We start from the raw sequence: 25392 nt of genomic DNA, 5'->3' as shown, positions 1-25392 counted from the left end.
CAGTTATTCTTATAGAGAGGTGAAAGAAAGTCACTGATGATTTGGATCAAGGATAAGGACGTTCATTGTGCTAAACTTCTGCCACCTTCTCCTATGATTTTTAAATCATATATGCATTAATTAGCCAGAATGTACCTCTACTTGAATTGTAAATTTCAATTAGCTCTGAAAAAATAGCTTTGAGAGCACTGTGAGAGAGAGTACTGTCATCAGCTAGCACCATCCAGCAAGGGGGTGGGGTGGGTTTTCTTGAGGAGCTGTGGTTGCTCTGTGCTTGGACTACAAAAGTGTTATATCTGAGTACAGAGAGTCAGTGATTCTCACCAGGGCTCAGACGCCAGAGGGCAGAGCTCTATGATATGCCAAAAAAGGTATGATTTTTTAAAATTTAAAGGTAGTAAAGATGAAACACTGAACAGTGCTGGAAGGTATACAACCAAGCGGAAGTCTCCCCACCGTCGTGCCTCTGGTCTAGTCCCACTCACATAAGAGTCCGTATTAGAGATTTTCCCTGTTATCCCATCGTGTGTGTCCATGTGGTGAGTTAGCCCAGGATCTCTTACACAAGGCCGTCTGCCACTATGGAAACATGGTAATTCTTAGGAAGGGGTAGTGGAAAGGGTACTGAGTTGGGGTCAAAGGACTGGGTTCTGGTCCTCAGAAGTCCTTCACTCCTTGTTGTGGCCCTACTAAGATCGTTTCTCTTAGATTCCTCATCTCTAAAATGAAAGAGCTGGGTAACTTCCACATTCTCTCTCAAACTCTGGTGTTTAAAAGAAATATTTCATGACTCTATGGGATAAAACAAATCATTACTGTATTCCCTGGAAAAAAAACTCAGAAGAGACGCTTGAGTCCCTTGGGTGGAGAGAGCTGTCCTGTCATCATTGGCTAACACACATGCATGCTAAGTGCCAGAACGTGCTGTCAGAGGCAGACTCTGCTTGGGGAGAAAGTAGTCCTGGGGAAGGGGAGTAAGTGGCCTAGGATGGACATTATAAATCCACCTGTGGTCAACCCAATTGGAAAGCATTTTTCTCTTATTTGGTACCCAAGATAGGAATGGCCTCAGGTGGAGTCACCGACAGACCTTGATAACTCACATGCTTTTTCTCCCCGTTGTCAGTGTCTACTGCTGCCAATAACTCTCCTTTTCTTATCCTCGCCTCCAGTGTTTTCTCAAGGGTTTACCCCCAAAGACCAATTACATATTCTCTATTATCTAAGTTATTAAGTCTCCAGGGTTTTGGTCTGGGACTACCCAAGTAATTAAGACTTAAGACATTTGGGGGCCTCAGTCATCTGAGTGTTCACCTTTCCACGCCGGTGTGGGTTGGTGAACTGCGGCTGTGTGTGTGAAGGGAGAGGCAAGACAGTGGCTGTTGGCAGGTCACGTGCTGCTCCCCACGGAGCTTTCAGAGTCTGAGCAGGCTCTTCACGGCTCAGTCTTCCTTTTTCTTCCTTCATCTTCTCACTTAGATCCTAAGGTCAGGGATTGAACCTGAAGTTAACTAGACTGAAGTTAATACTACTCATTTTTAATTTGTTTTTTGGAAGACTTTATCAGCCAATAGTTTCTTTTCTTTTATTTCATTTTATTTATTTTTATTATGGTAACACTTAACATGAGCTCTACTATCTTAACAAATTTTTAAGTGCACAATACAATAGTATTGTTAACTGTTGGCACAATGTCATAAGCAAATCTCTAGAACTTACCTCGCATAACTGAGACTTTATACCCAGTTAATAGACATGAGGTTATGCTATAAGATTTAGAAGGGATCTCAAGCTCATTTATCCTGACGTCCTTCCTAGTCTAGGAATCCCTCTGCAGCACCTATGCCAGCCTCTGACAGAGCTCCCCAGTGACTAGGGAACGTACTCTTTCACAGCCCTTGTCGTTTCTGTTATTTTTCATAGCACTAAGACCATCATCCTTTATGCAGAGTTGGAATCCAGGGCCTTATAATTCTCACCCATTGGCCCTGGTTTTACCCTCAGAGCCTACTGAGTCAAATTCCAGTTCTTCAAGGCAGGCTGGTCTCCTAGAGTGTGGCTGCTTGTAGTGGTTCTGTGGTCCAGCAAAAGCAGCGGCCTCACCTGTGCAGGTGCAGGAGCTCAGGCCTCGCCCCAGCCCTACGAACCTGAACTCTGTGTTTTGACAAGATCTTCAGTGATTGGTACGTTACAGTTGAGAAGCACTGCGTTAGATTGCATATCCACCCCACCCCAACTCTATTCTTTTAATTTTTCTTTCTATCAGGTTTGTTGATGTTCAAAAACTCTTAGTTGAGGAAGAAACAATTGACAAGAAGTAACAACTCCAAGTATCAGTGATTGAAATATAAGTCCAGAATTGGTCTGACATCAGTTAAAGCTATCGTTATATTAACTGGAAATCTGTTGGCAAGCATTTCCATGTGTTCATAATACAGTCATAAAAGATGATATCGATGATCCTGAGGCTTTAGAAGATTACACATGCCTTTAAAGTCATGTTAAATTGTATTCCACGTGATTTAATGCTGGGGATTGCCTTGTGATTTTTAAAAACCTGATAAACAGACTAAATAAATAATCAGAACAACCCACTTTCCAGTCATGGCAGACAGAGGCAACCACAAAGCTTCCTTTCACAACACTTTTCAGCTGCAGGAAGAATTTAAAGTTTTAAATCGTTTTCTATTTCTGACATCACTGCAAGGGCAGTGACTGAGAACCCAGCATTTGAAAGGTGCAGAGGAGATGTATGCTGTGGAAACAGCTGTGCTGGAGGGAAGTGCTTTCAATTTGTGCACTCAGCAATATGGAAATGAACTTTGCCAGCTCATGAGCATGAATAAATCCTTAGTTGCCTTTCCCACCACAAAGCAGCTTTCTATATTTGGCACTTATAGATGTTCAGTGAAACAGACTGAATTTAATGCCAGATGACAGTGCCAGACTGTCTTCCGTTAAACTCAAGCAAAGACCTTAAGAAGCCGCTTCCCCCTACCCTGTCATATCTCTCTCTCCACCTGATATTCATGGGGAGCTTTAAGCCTGATGCCCCCAGGGCAGATATCAGCCCAGCTGTGTTGGGCTAAGTCAGCAGGGCCTGATCTCCCCTGGGCCCAGGTCCACCTGCACTGTGTTTCTCAGGGTGCTCGTCCTCCTCCTGGGTCACTGGTATGTGAAGCACAGTAGAAACCACTTCCTGCCACCCGGTGCCTTTAGCCAAGAGAAAGCGGCATCTCTGCTTTTTTCTGTCCTGAGTACCAGTTCACTCCAATCCAGCACATATTATTAAAGTCTCTGACCCCAAGGGCTCTGTGAGGCCCTTTTTATAGCCTCATTCGTTCAGCAAATATTTATTTAGGGCCACTATGTCACAGGTAGTGAGGTGATAAGAAATAAGCCCCAGTCTCTGTCCTCATGGTACCCACATTCTAGCTAGGGAGACAGAGAGTGCAAGTGATGTCTGCAAGTGCTGAAGAGGGAGAGAATTTCTGCCCCGAGGAGGAGGTGGTGTGGGGCTAAGTGAGAATTCACCAGGCTGAGAAGTAGGTGGGGCAGATGTTCCAGATGTAAGACAGCGAATGAGCAAAGACTTGGCAGCATTAAAATGCACAGGCTGATTTCCCGCCCCAGTTCAGGGGAATGCAGGATGGGAGACGTGGCAGCTCTGCTCCGGATCCCAGCCTTGCTTCTCTCTGTCTATAGGGCAGGGCTTCTTGACTCCTTCACATGGCTTCGGCTCTTGGACTTACCCACCACCGTCCCCCTGCCCCATGGCATTACTCTTTGTTCATCATCAGAATGTACATATTTAAATTACAGTAGAATATACAATGTGCTATAATATGTAGCAGAATGATTGAAAATATCGATTTTGTAGTCAGGTGACTTTATAGCATGGGGAAAGTTACCTATTCTCTCTTCCTTGGTTTCCACATTCCAAAAATACTGGTTTCCAGGAAGACTGAGAGGGGATGAAAGTTAAGGGAGGAATATTTTTAGGGAAGTGAAACTATTTTGTATGTTATTGAAATGGTGGATATATGACATTATGCATTTGGCAAAACTTATAGAACTGTATACCACAAAGAATGACTCCCTAGTGTAAACTATGGACTTTAGTTAATAATGATGTATCATATTGGTTCATCTATTTTTTAAAAAATGTGCCACATCAGTGCAAGATGTTAATAACAGAGAAAACTGTGTGTGGGGAGAGAGGAAGTGTATGGAACTTTTTGTAATTTCAATTTTCCTATAAACCTAAAACTGCTCTAAAAATAGTCTATTATTTTTTAAAATGTAAAAAAAAATGAAGGTGCAATAAAGACATTTAAAAAAAGATACTAATAAATCCAACCTTGCAAGATTGTGAAAAGATTAAGCGCAACAATGTACACATGGTGTTTAGAACACTTCCTGATAGATAATAAGTAATAACATTATTAATAATGTTAGCTATTGTAATTGCTTCATTAGTTTGGTCAACATATTTATTCATATCTACCATGGACCATTTTTTCCCTTCCAGTTTTATTGAGATATAATTGACATACAGCACTGTGTAAGTTTAAGGTGTACAGCATAATGATTTGACTTATATACGTCATGAAATGATCATAACAATAAGTTTAGTGAACATCTGTCATCTCAGATTCAAAATTAGAGAAATAGAAAAAAATTTTTTCTTCCATGTGATGAGAACTCTTAGGATTTATTCTTTTTTTTTTAATTTATTTATTTTGATTATTATTTATTTTTGGCTGTGTTGTGTCTTCGTTGCTACTCGCGGGTTTTCTCTAGTTGCGGCGAGCGGGGGCTCCTCTTCATTGCCGTGCGCAGGCCTCTCACTGCGGTGGCTTCTCTTGTTGCGGAGCACGGGCTCTAGGTGCGCGGGCTTCAGTAGCTGTGGCTCGAAGGCTCTAGAGCGCAGGCTCAGTAGTTATGGTGCACGGGCTTAGTTGCTCCGCGGCATGTGGGATCTTCCCGGACCAGGATTCGAACCCATGTCCCCTGCACTGGCAGGCAGATTCTCAACCACTGTGCCACCAGGGAAGCCCAGGATTTATTCTTAACCACTTTCATATACTATGCACTATTAAGTAGTGAACAAGACAGAAAAGGTTCCTGCTTTCATGGGGCTAGAAAGTATTCAATCATTTTATCTTTTTGTTTATATTTTTGTATTTATATATTGTTTCAATCTACCCCACTGGATAGTGTTTCCTGAGGCACTATTCTTTTGTGTTTTGAATGGCAGGCTGTCTAGAAGTGTGGATACATTTTAATATCTCCTTGTTGACCAACCACTCAGTGCCATTTACTTGGTTTGAGACCTTAATCTATGTTCTTTGTTTGAGACCCCAACAATGAATAAACCCAGGAGAATTCTTTTCTTTCCTACTATATACTCAGTTCTTTGCTGGGGTTCTAAACAACTTAAAAAGATGGCCCCTACAACTGTTTGGGGACAGAAGATCAAAGCACTGGGGATAAAAATGGAAAAAAAATCATAAAATACTGAATTACCTGGTAATGGACAGCAATACTACTATCATTTACAGGAATACATGATTGATGTCGTTTGGGTAACTTAGGAATTTCATGGAAAGAGAAAACTGAACTAAAATCTTGAAGCGTTTGTACGGGTGGAAAAGAACAAGATAAGATTCTGGGAGCTTGGAAAAATACAAGTAAACCACAGCAGTGGAAGTGACAAATATTATGTTGTATTCATTTTTACACTGCATGGAGAGTAGGACCTAGTGAGGTCCCATAAATGATTGTAGAAGTGGAGAGTCTTGGGAAATCAGGTTTGATGAGATCGGTGGGTGGTGACGGGGAAACAGAGAAGGGACATGGAAGATACACATTTTGAAGATGAAACCAACAGGACTGACTTATAATAATCAAGCCCTTACAGTTTCAAAGTGATTTCACTATACTGTGTGCTGGTCTGGCATTCCTTCTCACAGAATTGGTATCAGGATCAGCAGTGGCTCTTAACCCCATCATACCAATGTCCCCTTTTTGTGACCAGTATTTCAGTGAAGGCTTTACTCTCCTCAAATGAAATTCATTATTAATTTAATATAATTGCCCACATAATTTTGAAAATATCAACATAACACTTTACTGTGAATAAAGGAAACTTCAGAGAAGTGGTTAAAGTATACATTATAATATGTAAAAGCCCAGACATGACTATACCAGAGGACATAATGAAGTGGTCAGATACACCTATATGTGGGGTGATGGCTACTAATGCAGACCCATAGAGATGTGTTAATAACTCACATACCGCAAGTGGCACGGGCTTCAGTGACACGATTCTGCAAAATGGTGGGTGACTCTTGCTAAAGTCCCAAACAGGAGGAAGTACAGTCTTATCTCAATTATTCAGTAGTTGCATTCCCAAGAATTCAGAGTGTGTTAAAAACCATGCAAAAATACTTCGGTAAGTACATGAAACAGAGTTAAGTTCTGTGCTTGAATAATTATAAACGGGTTTCACCTATGAAAATGTCTCTTGGCACTTTGGAAAATCTTGCGGATATGGGACAACTTCTTTATTGTGCAAGACTGAGACATTTCAGGACGTCTAACATTCCTGGTCCCCAGCCATTAGATGCCAGAGACCAACCCCCAACCCCATCACTGTGACAACTAAAAGTGCCCCCAAGGTTTCACAGCCTGAGAGAAGAGTACCCACTGAGAACCACTGGCTGGATGCTGGCTCTTAGGTTTCAGCCTCATTACTCAAGGACGGTGACAGATAAGGAAGTTGGGAGGGAGAGGATTTGGATGTTGAGCCAGAAAAGGAGTTGGCTACAGTGCTTTCTTCCTCAGTCAAGGAGAGCCTTCACTTTCTTAAATTCTTCAAATCTGGCTCTTCCAACCTTGTAAGAGTTTCAAGTTCTGAGCCCAGAGAGAAGATAAAGTAAGGGAAAAAAGATGATATTTTGTAGTAATAAGTGCAAACCCTGTTTGACTTATTTACCTTAAGAGCCAAGAAACCCAGTCTAATCCCCTGCCCTCCACATTGGCTCATCGGTAGGCATATACTGTGTCTCAAGAGTTCAGGAGAAATCTAGTTCTAACATGAATCCTTGAAACATTTTTGAAGTTTAAGCCTTGTTATCCTTTAAACTATAGGTGTGATCTCATTCCATTTGTTTTTCAGTTTTGTAAAGTATGCAATAACGTCTAATCCCTCTTGGCATTTGCATTTTGCACAATTGAATGTCTTCAGCAGATGTGCACTATGGTCTAGTATTAGCACTCTGCCTCTTGCCTTTTGCTTGGGAGTCTTAAACAAATCAAAAGGGCTTGATTTTCTTAGAGTACTTTTTAGAAGATTTCGAGACTTAGGTTTTCATTTAACAGTGATAACACACATACACCTTCTTTCACAAGTGTGAATGTGCTGTATTTGATTTGTAAATAGTCATTTAGCCCAAAGATATTGGGCGTACTTCAAATGCAAGCCAGTGAATGATATTCCAAGAACATAAATCTGTTTGCAGCCTTATTCCAGGACCAAGTTTATCCATGTGTTAATCAGATGCATACTATTCACAGGATAACAGGTTAGGCACATTGAGGAAATCAGAAGTGAACAGACACTTTAGAGCCTCAAGGAGTCTATTATCCAGTCCAGGGATGATAAAACCTCACATATACAATCATAAGCAGAAGGTGAGGTGAAATACTGATGGAGTTTCTAGGGATGAAATAGTACTTTCCTGTGAAGAAGGCTTCCTGGAGGAGGTGAAATTTTTAACTTGATGATTTTAACGATTTGTTAAAGTCTTGACAAGCAAGACACTTTTTGAGGACTGTTTTTTTTGAGCTGAAATAAATGTGAGCAGAATTTTTGTGTGTGCGTGGCTTCCTATCCCTTAATATTATGCATTCTCCATTTATTGTCTGGATGTAATTAAGTGACTGAATAATTGGTAATAATTGCTACAAAGAATCTCATTTGACATTTTTACCTTTTTGAAAAAGTTCTCTAATTTAAGAGCTGAATCTAAGCTTTGGTTTTTCCATTGAAGAATTCAACTTTTACAACTCCAGATTTCAACCAGTGCTATGTTTGAAAACTCCGGGATGTACCTTAAGCCTTGTTGAGAGTAAGGTGCAATCAGGCATAAGGCAGATCTGTCAGGATGGTTATACAAAGCGTTCAGCTACTAAGGTAGGAAAATCGTCTTGCTACCAGGTGTTTTCCATGTATTGAACTTGAGGACAACACAGACACCGCGTCAGAGCACCCAGGACTCGCTGTGGTTCTGTGCCCTCCCTGTTAGGCCATCTGCTTCCTGGGACTTGCGTCTAACTGCTTCTGCTCCCAGGTTATTAAGGTCCATCTCGCAGCCCCTCTGGCCTCTGCCTGTACCACTTACTGCAGGCTGGAGATTTGACTAAGAGCAAGTTATTCAACATGAAATTTGGCCCAGATGACATGTTTGTCTCTTGAGATATCCGCACCCCAGTTTTCGTTGTAGCATTATCTACAATAGCCACAACATGGAAACAATCTAAGTGCCCATTGGATGGGTGAATGGATAAAGAAAATGTAAGATGTATATGTATCCCCTGGAAATGTAAGATTCCATATATGCCATATATATATACATATACACAATGGAATATTATTCAGCCATAAAAAAAGAAATCCTGCCTTTTGTGACAACATGGATGGATCTTGAGGATATTATGCTAAGTGAAACAAATCAGACAGGGAAAGATAAATACTGTATGTTCTCACTTATATTCAGAATCTAAAGAAGCCAAACTCATAGGAGAGAGTAGAATGGTGGCTACCAGGGGCAGAAGGTGGGGGAGATGGAGAGATGTTGGTCGAATGGTACAAATTCCCAGCTGTAAGATGAATAAGCTCTGGGGATCTAATGTATAGCATGGTGACTATAATTAACAATGTTATATACTTGAAAGCTGGTAAGAGAGTAGATCTTAAATGTTATCATCACACACAAAAAAATAGTATATTCTGTGAGGGAATAGAGGTGTATCAGATCATCACATTGTACATCTTAAGCTTATGTATGTTATTTGCCAGTAATATCTCAGTACACCTGAGGAGGGGAAAGACATGTTTGTCAAAACTTATTTATCCTGTGTTGGAAATGTTTTCTCTCTGATCTGGATGGTAGGTATAGGTATATAAATTCTTCAAGTTAGTCTTAAGATTTGTGCATTTCATGTATGTTATATCCCAACAAAAAATGTAAAAATAATAATAATAAAAACCACTGAAGTGTTGCCAGTTTTGGTCTATCCGGGGGTAATTTTGCAATGGTATGTGCATTTTCAAGCATTTAAAAAGTAAATTTTTAGTGTTTTTCTTTAGTATTCCTTTTAAAATTCTTTTCTAGTCAATTACTTGAAATAACCCAAATAGCTAACAGTGGAAGATTTATAGTAATAACTACTTGTACATCAAAATTGTAAACAGCTTAGTAGAGGAATAATTGCACCCTCCCCCCACCAAAGTTTGTGAAACAAAAGAAAGGAGGAGAAAACAAAACTTCTGGGGAAAGAGGATGAAAATACTTGTTGCAGAACCACGTTTTTGATGCTTCAAGATTTCCAACATTTAAATACCTAGAATTTGGAGGTAGTGTGACTAAATCATCATTTCGACCAACGTGTTGTGTTTACCAACTTGCATGCAGTCCCACACTTTTCAGCCAATTTTCCCAGCCACCCCTACCCCTCCTGCCTAGCCTCCATCCTGATGTCTGTAGCTTTGGGTTCAAATTCAGACTGAAGTCTAGTGGTGAGTGAAAATTACTGATGATGTCAAATGGAACAAAAATAGAACTTACAGGAAAGTCTTTACCTTTAGCTGTGGTTGTCAAGGTTCAAGCACCAAAAAAGACAGACATTCCCTTCTGAGAGAGAGCTTTTCAAAAACAACAACAAAATATTTGATGCCACTAAATTATAGCATTAAATCTGTAAAGTCAAAGAACTGTACATAAATTAAATTTGAATTTCTTCTCCCCCACACACCCAGCCAATCTCATCATCTTGGATGGATTTACTGATGGGATTGAGTGCTTCTTAACATTACTATTTTTTTTAAAGATAGCCATTGAGCCTGAACTCTTTTGTTGGAACAGGACAGCTGGGAAGTGGTGGAAGGACTGAGGGGAGAGATGAATTACACCCAGGAGCCACCAATTCAGAAAGGATTTTTGCTGAAAAAAAGGAAATGGCCCTTGAAAGGCTGGCACAAGGTAAGAACTGGCCTGGGACGCACCTTCGTTTGCACCTACACTCCCCACTCAGGACCCGGTTCTTAGGCACTTATATTTAATTTGAAGTTGAGCATGGAGACCAAGAGAAGGATGTTTAAATGGAATGTCTTTTTTTTTTAATTTCTTTTTGGCTGCGTTGGGGCTTTGTTGCTTCGCACGGGCTTTCTCTAGTTGCGGCAAGCGAGGGCTACTCTTTGTTGCGGTGCGCGGGCTTCTCATTGCAGTGGCTTCTCTTGTTGCGGAGCACGGGCTCTAGGCTCGCGGGCTTCAGTAGTTGTGGCGCACGGGCTTAGTTGCTCCGTGGCATGTGGGATCTTCCCAGACCAGGGATCAAAACCGTGTCCCCTGCATTGGCAGGCGGATTCTTAACCACTGCGCCACCAGGGAAGTCCCGGGAATGTCTTAATGAATTCTTCTTTATTCCCCACAGAGATTCTTCTATCTGGACAAAGGAATCTTGAAATATGCCAAGAACCAAAGTGATGTAAGTCGTCTTGTTAATCCAGTATGCTGTTGAAGAATTCTAAAGGCCTAGTGGTTGTCAGCTCATGGATGAGATTGTGCATATTTGGGAATTACATTTCCCTCAACTGGAAATCAGGGAGGGGTGGCGGTTCCCTCTCAGGGAACGAACAGAGGTGCCTGCTGCCCACTGTCCCTGCTCTGGGTTCTGGGTGGGCTCAGTTCACCCACCAAGTAGAGGTGCAGGAGCCCCTATCAACACCCTACTGGGTATCCAGGCATGGGTTCTGGTCTTAGGGTTGTGCTGTGGGGTTCTCTGGGTGGGGGAGACCTCTTCACAGTGAGGTAACAGGAACGAAACAGAGAGCATGTCCCTCCCACTGTTATGGGGACTGAGGGGTTTACTGGAGAAGGCCCTTGGTGGAGGTGACGGGAGGTTCCCCTGTGTGTGGACACCAGGCAGACAGCCCTTGAGGACTCGGAATGACTGCTGGTCCTGCCCTCGTAGGGGTTCCTCTCTCACCCAGCACTTCTCTCCTCCCGTCTTCCTCTCTTCGCCTCTCTCACGGTGCTCACCTTTTGGGGTGAATGCAGAAACGTGCCATAGTGCCTGACCCACAGTGGCCTGTATTAGCTTCCTTACTCCTCTTTTTATTTTTATTTTTAAATTTTGTTTTGGTTTCTTCAGCTTTTAAAGAAATTTTTAAATTAATTTTTATTGGATTATAGTTGATTTATAATGTTGTGTTAGTTTCTGCTGTACAGCAAAGTGAATCAGTTATACATATATCCACTCTTTTTTAGATTCCATTCCCATACAGATCATTACAGAGTATTGAGTAGAGTTCCCTGTGCTATACAGTAGGTTCTTATTAGTCATCTATTTTATATAGTAGTGTGTATATGTCAATCCCAGTCTCCCAATTTATCCCCCCCTTCCCCTTTGGTAACCATATTACTCAGCCATCAAAAAGAATGAAATAATGCGATTTGCAGCTACATGGATGGACCTAGAGATTGTCATATTGAGTGAAGTAAGTCAGACAAAGACAACTATCATATGATATCGCTTATATGTGAAATCTAAAAAATGGTACAAATGAACCTATTTACCAAACAAATGGAGTCACAGATGTAGAAAACAAACTTACTCCTCTTTTTAAGTCACTTCCAAATGAATTTAGACACCGGAAACTATTTCTGCAGGAGGCGGTGAAGTTAACGGGTGAATTCACTGTCATAGGAGTCATGGGGCTAACTTTCTAGTTTCCTCACCTTCCTGCTTCCTCACTTAGCAATGTGCAAACTGCTTGTTACTTAATTAACCCTCTGTAATTCAGTCTCCCGTCTGTAAAAGGGGAGATGTTTCCTCCCTCACAGGTTAAATAGGATGATGTGTGTATAGCACTAAGCTCCGTGCTAGTTCACCCTAAGTACTAGAGAAGCGTAGTTATTGTGTTTACTGTTAGTGGGTGTGGAAGGGGGTGGGTAGAGGGAAAGAGTGTTAAAGATGTTCCGATGGTTTTTAACACCGTGGTTCTCAAGGGGCCCCCTTTGTGCCTCTGCAGATAGAGAGAGAGAAGCTGCATGGTTGCATTGATGTCGGGCTCTCGGTGATGTCTGTGAAGAAGTCGTCAAAGTGCATAGATCTGGACACCGAGGAGCACATTTACCACCTGAAGGTGACACTGCTTCCCAGATGCTGTCTCCTGTTGCACAGAGTTCCTTTATGTTGTGAAGGGATTGTCAGTTATAGTACCGTTGGTGATGCCTTTTGAATTTCAAAACATCCAGCCAACATGTAGAAGATCTTCATTATGAAAGTATTTCTAAGGATACATCTATTGATATCTGGATGGGACAGTTCTTCGTTGTGTAGGACTGTCTCTTACGCTGCTGAACGTTTAGCCTCCTTGTCTCTTATCCCCTAAATCCCCCCCTCCCTTGTGATTGTGACATCAGTGACAAAAAAACAAAAAACAGAAAACTTCATGTTTCCAAATACAAACCCCCTCTACCCCCAGGCAGTACCATCTTTAGTGAAGAACCATTTACCATAGGTTAAAATGTTTCCTGAAGTAAAATATGATCTTTAGTCTGAGAGGCCCCATCTTATAACTTTGACTAATTTTATAGGGATTCCATTAAAATTCTCATACCACAATGATGTCCAAAATTTTTCCTCTAAAGGATGGGTCTCCAAATAGTATCTCTGAAAGCTGCTTAACTACCCTCTTCTGCCCCTTCTCCTGCAGGTGGTATAGATAGTTAAAAGCATGAATCAAGAGCTTTGGAGATACAGATCTGGTTCAGATCTTGACTGCCGCTACTTACTAGCTTTCAGCCTTTGACAAATTATTTAATCTCTGAAAGTCTCAGTTTTCTCACCGCCCTCCCACCCCGACAGTGGGAGTTCCAGTGCTCATCTTGTAGGGCTGCATGTAGAAAACTTGACGTAATGCCTGACCCACAGTAAGCTCAATACGTTTATGTATTACATATAACTATTAGGTGGTACCCGAGTGTTAGAAATTAATTGAGAAAATGTTGAGTCTTTTCTTACTTGGACAAATTACTTGGAATATTGGGAATGGGGGCTGTGCTTTGGGAAAATAAAAGCATGAGATTATGAACTCCCCATCTTAATGTGTCCCTGTCCTCCCCATAGCTCATCGTGGTACTTGGGCAAATACATGCTTAGCACATACATGGGCTTGATTGCCCCCACGGCAAAGACGTCTCCAGCCCACCCTGTCGATGTGCCGAGGGTGAGAAGCCCTGCTGTGTGCAATTACCTACAGCCACAGGCATAGGGGCTTAGGCTTGGGGAATAGTACGGATTTGACTGTCCTGGGCAGTCAGTTAACAACATCTGGGAAATGAAGTACATTTCAAGAACATAATTTAAAGGCGACAAATAGATGTGAGTCTGTTGGTGTTGCTTCTACCTGTAAACGACACATCCAGTAGCACCTGGAGGGGTTTTAAGTCTTGTGTGTACTTCTTTTTTTTTTTTTTTAACATCTTTATTGGAGTATAATTGCTTTACAATGGTGTGTTAGTTTCTGCTCTATAACAAAGTGAATCAGTTATACATATACATATGTTCCCATATCTCTTCCCTCTTGCGTCTCCCTCCCTCCCACCCTCCCTATCCCACCCCTCTAGGTGGTCACAAAGCATTCAGCTGATCTCCCTGTGCTATGCAGCTGCTTCCCACTAGCTATCTATTTTACATTTGGTAGTGTATATATGTGCATGCCACTCTCTCACTTTGTCCCAGCTTACCCTTCCCCCTCCCCATATCCTCAAGTCCATTCTCTCGTAGGTCTGTGTCTTTATTCCCGTCTTACCCCTAGGTTCTTCATGACCTTTTTTTTTTTCTTAGATTACATATATATGTGTTAGCATACGGTATTTGTTTTTCTCTTTCTGACTTACTTCACTCTGTATGACATAACAAACATAAACGCCAACCGAACACTTGCTAAATGAAGGATGTTGCTGACATTTATTTCCACATCCTTGCTCTCAGTAGCAGCATTAGTAAAGATTTTAACTGGATTGACCTGGATTTTTCTTCTTGGAAGTTAACATCCTTTTGGGGTCTTTTAAATTGCCACTTCATGAGTCTCTGTGTTCTCGTATATAGATATCATTTTTCATTTTGAAAATATTAATATACCATCATACACACACAAATATTGACTATTAAGAAATATCTATGGTGCATAGGTGCTTGTTATATTCTTTTTAGTACTTTTATGTACATTTGAAATACTTTATAATAAAAGTTACTAGATACAAACATTACTCTTCGTAGAAATTATACATTGATAGTCACTCCTGGAGAGAATGGCTAAAAGTTTGTGTATGTGTGTTTGAAAAATCCTGGAAATCACTGATAAAACTTTTTCAGATTTTTGTTTTCTAAGAGTGGGAGAAATGTTCTTTTAAGTAACCTTCACATTCATTAACATATATTCCTCAGCAACATATTCTTTGTCCGAGAAGATTAACAAGATTAAATATTTTAGGAAGAATTTACTGGAATTCATTCCAGTTCAGAGAAGATTGATCTGAAAAGTCTGAATTATAAAAGAGTTTTTTTTTAAAATGGTGCTAATATTTTCAGTAGGGTTAGGAGAAACTGGGACAAGAGAACTTGGAACTGCTTTAAGAGATGGATAAATAGAAATTTCAGCTTATTTGTTCTTTAATATTTCCTAATAATAACATAACAATTGGAGTCTTTCATAGAATGCCTAAATGTAGAGTTTATGAAGACCATTTTTACTCTCCATCTCCTTCTCCAGCTTGTTCCATAGACTACAGAAATGTAAATGAAGTCAATAAACTGGTATTTCCACATTTCTACACATGACAGCATGAAGAGGTGCTAGGAGTGACCTCATTAGTGATGACTAATTGTTCCTTAGAGTGATTGACATTCTCGTCTCCTTTCAACCCAACATAATCTAGGTAAAGTCAGAGGAAGTCTTTGATGAGTGGGTATCCAAACTTCGCCACCACAGAATGTATCGTCAGAATGAAATCGCCATGTTTCCGCACGAAGTTAATCACTTTTTCCCAGGATCTACTGTCACAGACTCTGGTTCTGGGGTCTTGGACACCATTTCGAGTAAGAAGGTAATGATTTGCCGATAATGAATCTGAAGGAAGGTGGCTTGTGCGGCGGGAGTCTGCTTTCGGGGGCTGTGTCTGAGGAAGGAAGGGTTTGTAGGGAGGAGCAGGGTAAGCTTGAGCTGGGATTTCATTAGTCTGTGTGGCCACTCAGTCAGAACGAGGGCCAGAAGGGCATCTATTAATGCTGAGAGTGTAACTGGAGAACAGCATGTACGGAGGGATTTAATATCCCTGAAAGCTCCAGCTTTCTCTTGACCGGTTTGACTTCAGTTGGCTTTCTGGTTGTAACATGCAAGAGGTGCACTTACAGTCATACAGAATTGCAAAATCTTTCCCAACATTTGTGTCATTATTTCAGTGTGGTTATCATTTGACAGGAGGAGAAATCAGGGGCCCGTAGCATGGTGTGGCCACGCGGGTAATAGCTGGAGGTCTCAGGGTCTCCAGCGGAGTGCTTTGCTAGAAGCTTCTTCCTTACTATGGGCAGATGGCTTTCATTAGCTACGAGCCCACTTGATTATCCTTTACCCTAAAGTGTTCCCACCGAGCTCTGTTTTCATTTGTAATGTGCTTTTGTCATCTGTGGAACAGCGTAGCAGTATATCAAAGCAGAATTCGTTTCAAACCGGAAGCAATTTATCATTTTCTTGTGGTGGTGAGACTCGAGTTCCATTATGGTTACAGTCTTCAGAGGACATGGAAAAATGCTCTAAAGGTAGAGTGACTCGAAACCTCTGCTTCTTTCTGTCAAAACCTCTGCTCTCAGATTACACTGGTTTGGTATTCAGGCCCCAGATGAATTTGTATCCTCCCCCTTCACTGGTCTACATCCCCTGTCATATTTTGCTTATGAAGTCTGCACTCGTGATCAACAAAAGGCACTTTCCTTTAGAGTTTTATGTCTTCCCCTGGGTGTGCGTGCAGACAGGTTTCCTTTTCTGTTCTTTAAGCACTGATGCCTGATTTCCATATGGCCTACGAAATCACAGAATCCAGGGATGGGGTCTGCACAGTTCGTTATATTTTTTTAAGTGCCAAAAATGCTTCTGATGCACATCCAAGAATTTAAATCACTGTTCCAGAGGTGAGTGGGTGAACCAAATGGAGATCCCCACCAAACAGGTGTTCTCTACCCTGGCTGCACATTAGAATCGCCAAGAGAGCTTTTAAAATGCAGGATACGCATGCCCAGGCCCCTGTCCCAAAGAATCTTTTTAAATTAGTGTGGGATGGGGCCCTGGCATCACTAGTTTTCCCACAGTTCCTCAAGTGATTCTGATAAGGAGCCAGGGTTGAGAACGCTTACCGTATGGAAGCTCTGTGTTCGCAACCTTAATTAGCTAAGAATCACCCAAGGAACTAAAAAAAATAAGTCACCAGTGGGATTGGGGGTGTTCTAATTTAATTGCCTGGGGATGGGACTTGGACATAGGTGATTTAAAAAATTTCACCAGTTGATTTTTAAAGTGTAGCCACAATTGAGAACCACTATCAGAGAAAGATGCCTGAAAATTGCATTTTTGCCTGTTGAAGGCAGATATTATCACACCTGGAGCCATATAAGTGTTGCCGTCCCAATAAATATGAGCTTCACTGAGTGACATTTTGGGACAGTACTCCCTGAAGTGTTTTCCCTGGACCAGCAGCATTGGCCTGGCCTGGGAACCTATTAGAAATATGAATTCTCAGCTTCAACTCAGATAGACTAAATCAGAAACTTGGGGGTGGAGCCCAGCAATCTGATTTAACAAGTTCTCCAGGTGATTCTGATGATACCAAAGTTTGAGAGCCGCCGTCTTTAGGCTTTTGGACCTTGATTTCTCAGAAGAAACAGCCACCGTCATCCAGTGCACAGCACATTGAGGACTAGCTTTTGAGTTAGTGACCCAGGAACTGGACTGAGGAAGCTCGTAGGTCCTCTCAGGTCAATCTGCAGAGGACCATCATGGTCCTCTTGCAGGTCCATGATTGACAACGTTATCCTTAGAGACCAGTACACCCTTCATTTTAATTTCATTCATTTAACTTGTGTTGGGTCCTTACAGTCGGATAGTGACAGCCTGTTCCTGAAAGATTAGAAGTAACAATGATGGTGATGACGAAGACTGATTGATTTAGTGCTTACCATACGCTGGGTACTCTAAAAGTACTCTGCATTTATCAACTCATTTTTAACTCAACTATCCTGTGAGATAGGTATATAATTACCCCCGTTTTCCAGATGAGGAAACTGAGACACAGAGAAGTTATGTAATTTGCCCAAGATTCACAGTCCGTTAAGCACATTCAAACTGCGGCAACGTGGTTCTCCAGATGTTTGCCCTTAACCACAGTGGTCTACTGCCTCTCTTGTAAGAAGGGAAGTGAAGTTTCCTATCCTTGTAAGATGTAAAAGCAAATAGAGATAAATGAGAAAAGTAGCTGGCACTAGCATAGGGAAGCTTGAATGCAAGATAAGTGTGTTTGACTCCTCCTCTTGCTTTTCTCCCACAGACCTGGCACACTGTCAAGCCTGCCTGGTGGAGATGAGCCAGCTCCTGCAAAGTATGGACGTCCTGCATCGGACATATTCGGCTCCGGCTATCAACGTCATCCAGGTTAGCCAGATCCCGCTTCTGTTTCATTCTGGCACTCTTCCGCTTTCCTCTCTCCTCCCAGCCTTTCACTAACAGGGACGTTGTCTTGTTGGTTGCTTCAGCCAGATTCAAGGGGATGGAGGTGGTCGCTTTGGTGTGTGTCTTTCCCTATTGGTTTGGTAGACCTTACTGTCTGTGCTCTCTTTCCTGTTTTGAAACAAAGGGTGGAGCTTTTGAAAGTCCCAAAAAGGAAAAAAGATCACATAGGAGATGGCGGTCCAGAGCTGTTGGCAAAGACGCTAAAGGAACGCTGCAGGTAACCCTTGCTTCCCTCCACGGGCTGGTTTCCTCACGGACACATGCTGGGGACTCCTTGGACTCAAAGAGAAGAATAGACAAGTGACTATTCTGTAGTTATTCTCTCAAATACCCTGTGCAGAGAGAGGAATTCAGTCACTTAGATCTCCTGGAAGATTTTCTGAATACTAGAATAAGCATGTAATGAATATTGGGTAAAGGGTTTTGGTTTCCCCTTCTTTAATGCTTAGCCTGCCTGCTCTCTTCCCTGCTTCGGTGTGTGCCTTGATTTGTGGCTGCTGTGTGCTCTGACTCACCTCTTCTGCTGCAACTCAGTGGACTCACCATCCCTCTGAGCCCACTGGCTGGAGTCTCTGGGAGCAGCACATTGTACAGACTCTCTCTTGCCTCTTGTCTCCAACCTTCCAATCCCCCATCAGAAGTTCACTGCATAACACTAGCCGCTGACTTTTCCCAATGCGCGGCTAAGCCAGAAGCCATGATTTGCAGCTCAGCCATTGCATATTAAATTGCAGCATTGTCAGGGTCAAAATAAATCAGAAACTTACAGAAACTGTTATACTCTTATATATTAATAACTCTGGTTCACAGCACTTTATGGGTTGAACTTAAATACTTTGAAAGCAAAGAGTGATTTGTGTATAAACATGTGAGAAGGAGGTTTGTTTCGTAGAAGCACCAGGTGCAAGAAAACATTTTTAAATCTACCCCATTAACTGTTAGCAACCTAGATCCTGGGTGATTATTGCCAGGAGGAAGGAAATGAATATAAACGAGAAACAGTCCGGCTGCTTTAGTTGTCATTTTCAACCTGTAGCTTTAATGCTGTGATCACCTCCAAAGGAAAATGTGATTTCTCACCCATTTTTATTTTGCAAGAAGCCAGTGAAAGTTTCTGTGACAAGTGTTTTCCTGAGTTTTCATATGTTATCACTCAATAGAAAGACTTTTCTATAGAATGTTCTTCTTCTTAGTACTTTCCAGTCCTAGAAACAAGTAAATATTCTAAGCGATTCGTATCTAAAAAGAAATATCTCCCGTTGGTGTCACTTCAGGTCCCAAAACCTTTTTCTGGCCCAGTAAGACTGCATTCCTCCAATCCTAATTTGTCAACACTAGATTTTGGAGAAGAAAAAAATTATTCCGATGGCTCTGAAACCTCATCAGAGTTTTCTAAAATGCAAGAAGATCTGTGTCATATTGCCCATAAAGGTAAATGAGTTTTCTTTCTTCCTAATGTGTTTGATGAAAATGTTAAATGTTTGTCTGAATGTGGGATGTCCTTGGAGAGGGGAATCTTAGTTGGTTCGTTTTCTGCTCTATTAGGATTTCGGGCGATCTAATTTTTATTTTATTTCCCTGGTAGTACAGAGTGTATTGGCAAGAAGTTTCTTTTTAACTCTGTAGGGGAGAAGGTGAGAGCCTTAAGTATACTTTAAAGGCTGAGCAATTTATATGCTGCAGATGAGAGTGTAAATTGGTACTTCTCTGGAGGGCATGTGACATCATGTTTCAACTTTTTAAAAAGTCTGCCTATCCAGCAATTCCACTTTGAAGAATTCATTCATAGCAATTAATTTAAAAATTATCCAAAGATATCCATCGTAGCATTGTCTATCATATCAAAAATTAGAAATAGATTTTCAACATCATTAGGAAAATGCAAATCAAAAGCATGGTGAGGGGCTTCCCTGGTGGCGCAGTGGTTGAGGGTCTGCCTGCCAATGCAGGGGACACAGGTTCGAGCCCTGGTCTGGGAAGATCCCACATGCCGCGGAGCAATTGGGCCCGTGAGCCACAGTTACTGAGCCTGCGCATCTGGAGCCTGTGCTCCGCAACAAGAGAGGCCACGATAGTGAGAGGCCTGCGCACTGCGATGAAGAGTGGTCCCCGCTTGCCACAACTAGAGAAAGCCCTCGCACAGAAACGAAGACCCAACACAGCCATTAATTAATTAATTAATTAATTTAAAAAAAAAAAAAGCATGGTGAGACATTACAATGCACCTATTAGAATAGCTAAAATTTTTTTAAAAACTGACAGCTGGTAAGGATCCAGAGAAACTGGATCTCTCTTCCATTGCTGGTGGCAATGCAAGATGGTACACTCACTCTGGACAAGAGTTTGGCAGCTTTATATAAAACCAAACATGTACTTACCGTACAACCCAACATTCACATTCCTGGGCATTTATCCCAGAGAAATGTAAACTTAAGTCCACACAAAATCCTATACACAACTGTTCAGAGCAGGTTTATTTGTATCAGCCAAAGACTGGAACAACCCAAATGTCCTTCAACAGATGAATGGTTAAACAAAAGGTGGTGCATCCATGCGGTGGAACACTACTCAGCAGTAAAAAGGAATGAACTGTGGATACACGCCACAGTGGAGGGGATCTCAAGGGCATCATATTGACCTAAAATAGCCAGTCTCAAAAGTTGTCATAGTGTATGATTGAACTTATTAACACTTCTGTAGTGATACAAGCATAGAGATGGAGAAATGATTAGTGGTTGCCAGGGGTCAGGGACAAGGAGGAGGGAAAGTATGATTATAAAGGGGTAGTAAAAGGAATCTGGGTAGTGATGGAAAGCTCTATATCCTGATTCTAGTGGTGGGTCCACGAATCTAGACATACAATAAAATTGCATTGACCACCATACGTGTACACATATTCACAAGTGAGAGCCTGTCAAACCGGTGAAATCTGAGTAAGAGCTGTAGGTTATACCAATGTTAATTTCCCAGGTTTGATGTTGTACCAAAGTTATGTAAGACGTTACCACCATGGGAAACTGGATGTAGGGCACCCAGGGCTTCTCTGTACTGTTCTTGTAACTTCCTGTGAGTCTATAAAAATTTCACAATAGAAAGTTTAAAAAAAAAAATTAGAAATAACCTGAATGCCTGACAGTAGAGGGATTGGATTTTTAAAATGCAATGTAATCATATACTAGAATACTTAACAGCTACAATAATAATATCTGCCTTATATCGAACACAGTGTCATATCAGGTATTTGCTAATAAGCACTTAACATGCAGTATTTCATTGAATTCTAGCAGCAACCCGCAGAGTACATATGACTGTAACCTCTTATCTGTACACGCGTAAGAAACCTGAGGCTTAGAGAAGCCAGAGAACTTCGTGAGGGTCACATGGTAGAAAGTAGCCAACCTGAGACTTGAATCCTAACCTGCCTGACCCCAGAGTCTGTGCTCCCCACCTGGTGTCTCACTGCCCTTACAGATGGGGTAGCCAGGGTTATTTTTATTTTTATAGGTATTGGAAGATTGACACAACATATTGAGCAAAAAATATAAGGTATGATCCCATTTTTTTTTTTGGGAAAAAATAAACTATATAAATCTGGCATATATAGACATATTAAAAAAGTCTGAGAGGATACATACCAGCATTTTAGTGATGGAGACTAGGAGTACTTATTCTGCTTTTTTAAAAAAAGTACCATAGATTTATCATTTTTTAAAGGAGAAAATGAGTTAAAAATTTTTAAATGGGAGGGCAGTACTTGAAGTGGGAGGAGAGAAGACATTTCCTATTTTGCTCTTCTCTCGTCACCCTGCATTTTCCTTCCTTTACATCACTGATTCCTTTGGCTCTTTTCCCTAACCCTACAGACTTAACATAAAACACGTTGGTTATGAGGAAACCATTGTATTCTCTTTACAGATTCTTACCTCCAACTCTTGTCCAAGTGACCGTTAGAACCTTGTCCATGTTTGGCAGTACAACTCATCTGTAAAATGGGAAGAATTACCTGCCCCACCCCTTTAAAGATCTTCACACACCCCAGTGTGGTTCTCTAGTATTAAAGGTACCCACTTGTAATTAGGTTGTTTCATTTTAGGTTTTGTGGGAGGAAATTCCTATACAGTGCCATTACTTTTTAATAATATGCACTGTCTTTTTAAAAATGAGAAGATAGTGCCTCCCTGCAGAAGGGAACTATCCTGATTTTACCTGCCTTGAAGAAGCTGCTTCCTCAGAAGGACAGAGTTTGCTATATTGAGTTGATCCCCTGATCCTGTCCTCCTGCAGAGGGCCTGACCTTGTGCAAGGTTTATAACGGGCCTCAGCCAGCTGTTCTGCCTTTCGGGCTTTGTGAAAACCAGCTGGCTGCAGGGCTGCCGCATACCTAGACTAGGTCAAGATCTGTGCTCAGAGAAAAGTCCAGGAACACCTATTCAACTATAGCCCACGCCCCACGGGCTTGCGAACAGTGAATTCCACAGGGAGCCCAGCAAGCTTTGTTTCATTCCTGTGGTTTTAGAGCGTACTTGCAGAGACTGCAAGATGTCGGGGAGTCCCTTTTACAGAGGCTGTAACTCAGAGGCCTCATGAAATGAAGACAGTTCTCAGGTTCTCCCTGTGTCCTGTGACCTTGCCTGCTTTCTCACTTTCATTCAGACTTTTGAAGCATCTTGACTTTTCTTCCTTTGTAAGCGTGGTTTTGTTACTGACAGTTTTTATTGTACTTTCTTAACTGCATCACTAATCTGTTGACCAATAGATCTATTGCTCTATTGACTTCAGAGCAGCTGAGCTCAAGGCAAGAATTCCACTGTTGTTGTAAATAGTCTTATATTACCTACTTTTTCTTCAGCTTGTTAAATGCATCTGAATTCTCCCTGTCTCATAGAAGTTGGATCAAATGGTAGGCAACTAATATACACCCATCCTAAAAAGTCTTTGTTATATATTTTAGACTATAAATTTGATTTTTATGGTGTATCACTGAACTAATTCTCATCGGTTCATGTGTCTGGCTTTGTGTCTATGTTGACATACATATAAGCAAACAGAGGACAAAATGTACTAAAGTCTAAAAGTCATAAGTAATTTGCCTTACATATATTAGCTTTTACATATCCCAAAATGTGTTTCATGGAACACTTTGCCCATACAACACTTTAAAAAACAGAAGAATTCCATGATTTAAAATGTTTGGAAAACACTGCTGACTATAGTCTGCTTTGCATTTACACAAGAAGCAGTAAATATTAAAGGCCCCTTTAAAAAATATATATATATATTAAAGGCCCTGAGAAGTCCTGCAGCAGAGAAGCCTGTTAGCTTTGTTTAACTTAATGATTTTTAAATTTTCAACGTTGTTATGGAAAATCTCCTCCCTCTTCCCCAAACTGCTATCAGCTATTATCACTCTGGAACTAAAGTTCCTGGAAACATATGTCAGCAAACATTGTAAATAATAAGCCTTTTTGGAGCTAACCCTCTATACAAGCTAAGTCAGAAAACTTGCATTCAACTAGGCCACCTCTGTTATGACTAGCTGTGGGACTTTCACCTCATTGATTAACTTCTCTGGGCCTCAGTTGCCTCATTTGTTAAGTGTCCTAAAATAGTTGTCCTGACTCTTCGGCCTCTCAAATTCTGTAATTATCTTCTATGATTAATTGTTTTCCACTGAACAGAAATCATGCTGCTGCTTCTTGTTACAAGGAGATTTTGTGAGAGAGTGGTCTATTAGTAACACAAGCAAAAATTACCATATTTGGTGAGCAGATTTAGGATGGGAAAGCAAGGACTAGTATAGGACTGGGGTCAGGGTACTCCAGATGGAAGTGGATATTCACATTCTGCCTTGGAAGGGAAAAAAGTGAGGTTTTAGGGATACATCTCCTGCAACCTGTGGAAAATCTTTGCAGTGAGAGAAATCTTCATTTACAAATAGTAATAGTAATCTTCTAGTTTGGTTGAATGCCTTGCTTTCCTGCAGGCCATCTGAAAGCCAAGGGAATTGATTTGGTAAAGTGGCAGCCAGCTGAGTGCCATATCTGTTTAATTTAGAGCAATAAACATGACAATGAAAAAAATTTTTTTTTTAACTATGTAAAGTGACAGATGTTAACTATACTTATTGTGGTGATCATTTCCAAATGTATACAAGTATTGAATCATTATGTTGTATACCTGAAACCAGTATAATATTGTATGTCAGTTATACCTCAATTAAGAAAAGAATTGTAGTAAGATACTAAGTAAACTTACCAAAAAATAACAGTGACGAGGTGTTTCCCCAGGGACCCACTCAGATGGGCATGGGTATCCTGTGGAGTTGCAAGGGGTAGGAGTGCCTATCTAATAGGACCTAAAATGCAGTGAGTGAGTTAACCACAGGGCTTGTTGCTTTCCGGGTGAGAGCTTCCACTGCTTCTAGTCAATCTCTCATTCATAGAACTTCTACCCTGTGTGCATTTATTTATAAATGATGTTCCAGCAAGAGACTCAAGTATCCTAAAACTGCTGCCCATATTTCAAAAGACTGCAGTCATCACCACTTTCAGCCTCGTATGTTTCTTTCATCACCACCACTATTATTATTGCAGTAGCATTTATTATTTATTATATGCGATGCATTGGGTTAAGTGCTTTACCTACATTATCTGATTTAATCCCCATAACGATCTTATGAAGTAAATGCTATTATTATCCCTATTTACAAGTGAGGAAACTGGGGTCCAGGTACATAATATACTTGTCCGAAGTCCTGCAGTGAGTAAGTGATGGAGCTGGGAAGAATCCAGGGCTGATGTGGGAACTCACACTATTGGTAGCTCTGTTATTGTGCTCAATTGAATTGTTTAAATCAAAGAGCTAAGCATGTTCCATAGACACTATTAGAAAATTCAGTACCTATTGACCCTTTACCCCTGTCTTCTGTCGACAGAAGCACCATAATTTGTGTGTGCATTTAAACAAATTACTTATTTGTCCTGTGATTTTGTGAAGATGCTCTAAGTCTATGGCTTAACACCACAACCTCAGACAAGTTAGGGACAGCCTACCGAGAGAGGTTCAGTTCTCTGCGTGGCTGTGGGATGAAGGGAGTAATTCAGTCATGCATATTTAGTTTCTGTGATACTGAATCGGCCACTCTGGAATAACAATACCTCAAAAAGTGCAGCGCCAGGCAGTTCAGTATTATGCCAGGCCATTGGAGTAGAAGTATGTCTCAGCCTCTTCCTTCTTCCTGCCTTTCTAAAACAAAATAGAATGAAGGAGATTGGAAATATTCACACGTGATTTCCATGATCAGTAATTCGGATGACAGT

The 25392-nt window shown here is 41.1% G+C and overlaps 1 protein-coding gene across 7 annotated transcripts in view; it reads left to right on the top strand.

Annotated features, from left to right (window-relative positions):
• The window catches only part of OSBPL3 (oxysterol binding protein like 3), a 197172-nt gene that overhangs the window by 116778 nt on the left and 55002 nt on the right, over window positions 1–25392 (top strand). For 5 of the 7 annotated variants that reach the window (XM_082398275.1, XM_082398277.1, XM_082398276.1 and 2 more), the window contains 8 exons: window positions 10152–10268; window positions 10720–10773; window positions 12320–12433; window positions 15234–15401; window positions 15990–16113; window positions 17892–17995; window positions 18198–18290; window positions 19348–19504. In XM_082398275.1, the coding sequence (XP_082254401.1) occupies window positions 10152–10268; window positions 10720–10773; window positions 12320–12433; window positions 15234–15401; window positions 15990–16113; window positions 17892–17995; window positions 18198–18290; window positions 19348–19504 (931 nt within the window). The remainder of the gene's footprint in view (window positions 1–10151; window positions 10269–10719; window positions 10774–12319; window positions 12434–15233; window positions 15402–15989; window positions 16114–17891; window positions 17996–18197; window positions 18291–19347; window positions 19505–25392) is intronic. The other 2 variants (XM_082398278.1, XM_082398281.1) reach the window with 1 other exon arrangement.

The sequence above is a fragment of the Balaenoptera borealis genome (genome assembly GCF_965194805.1).
Source record: "Balaenoptera borealis genome assembly, chromosome: 7".
NCBI classification, from domain to species: domain Eukaryota; kingdom Metazoa; phylum Chordata; class Mammalia; order Artiodactyla; family Balaenopteridae; genus Balaenoptera; species Balaenoptera borealis.
This window is presented reverse-complemented; position numbering and strand designations above follow the sequence as displayed.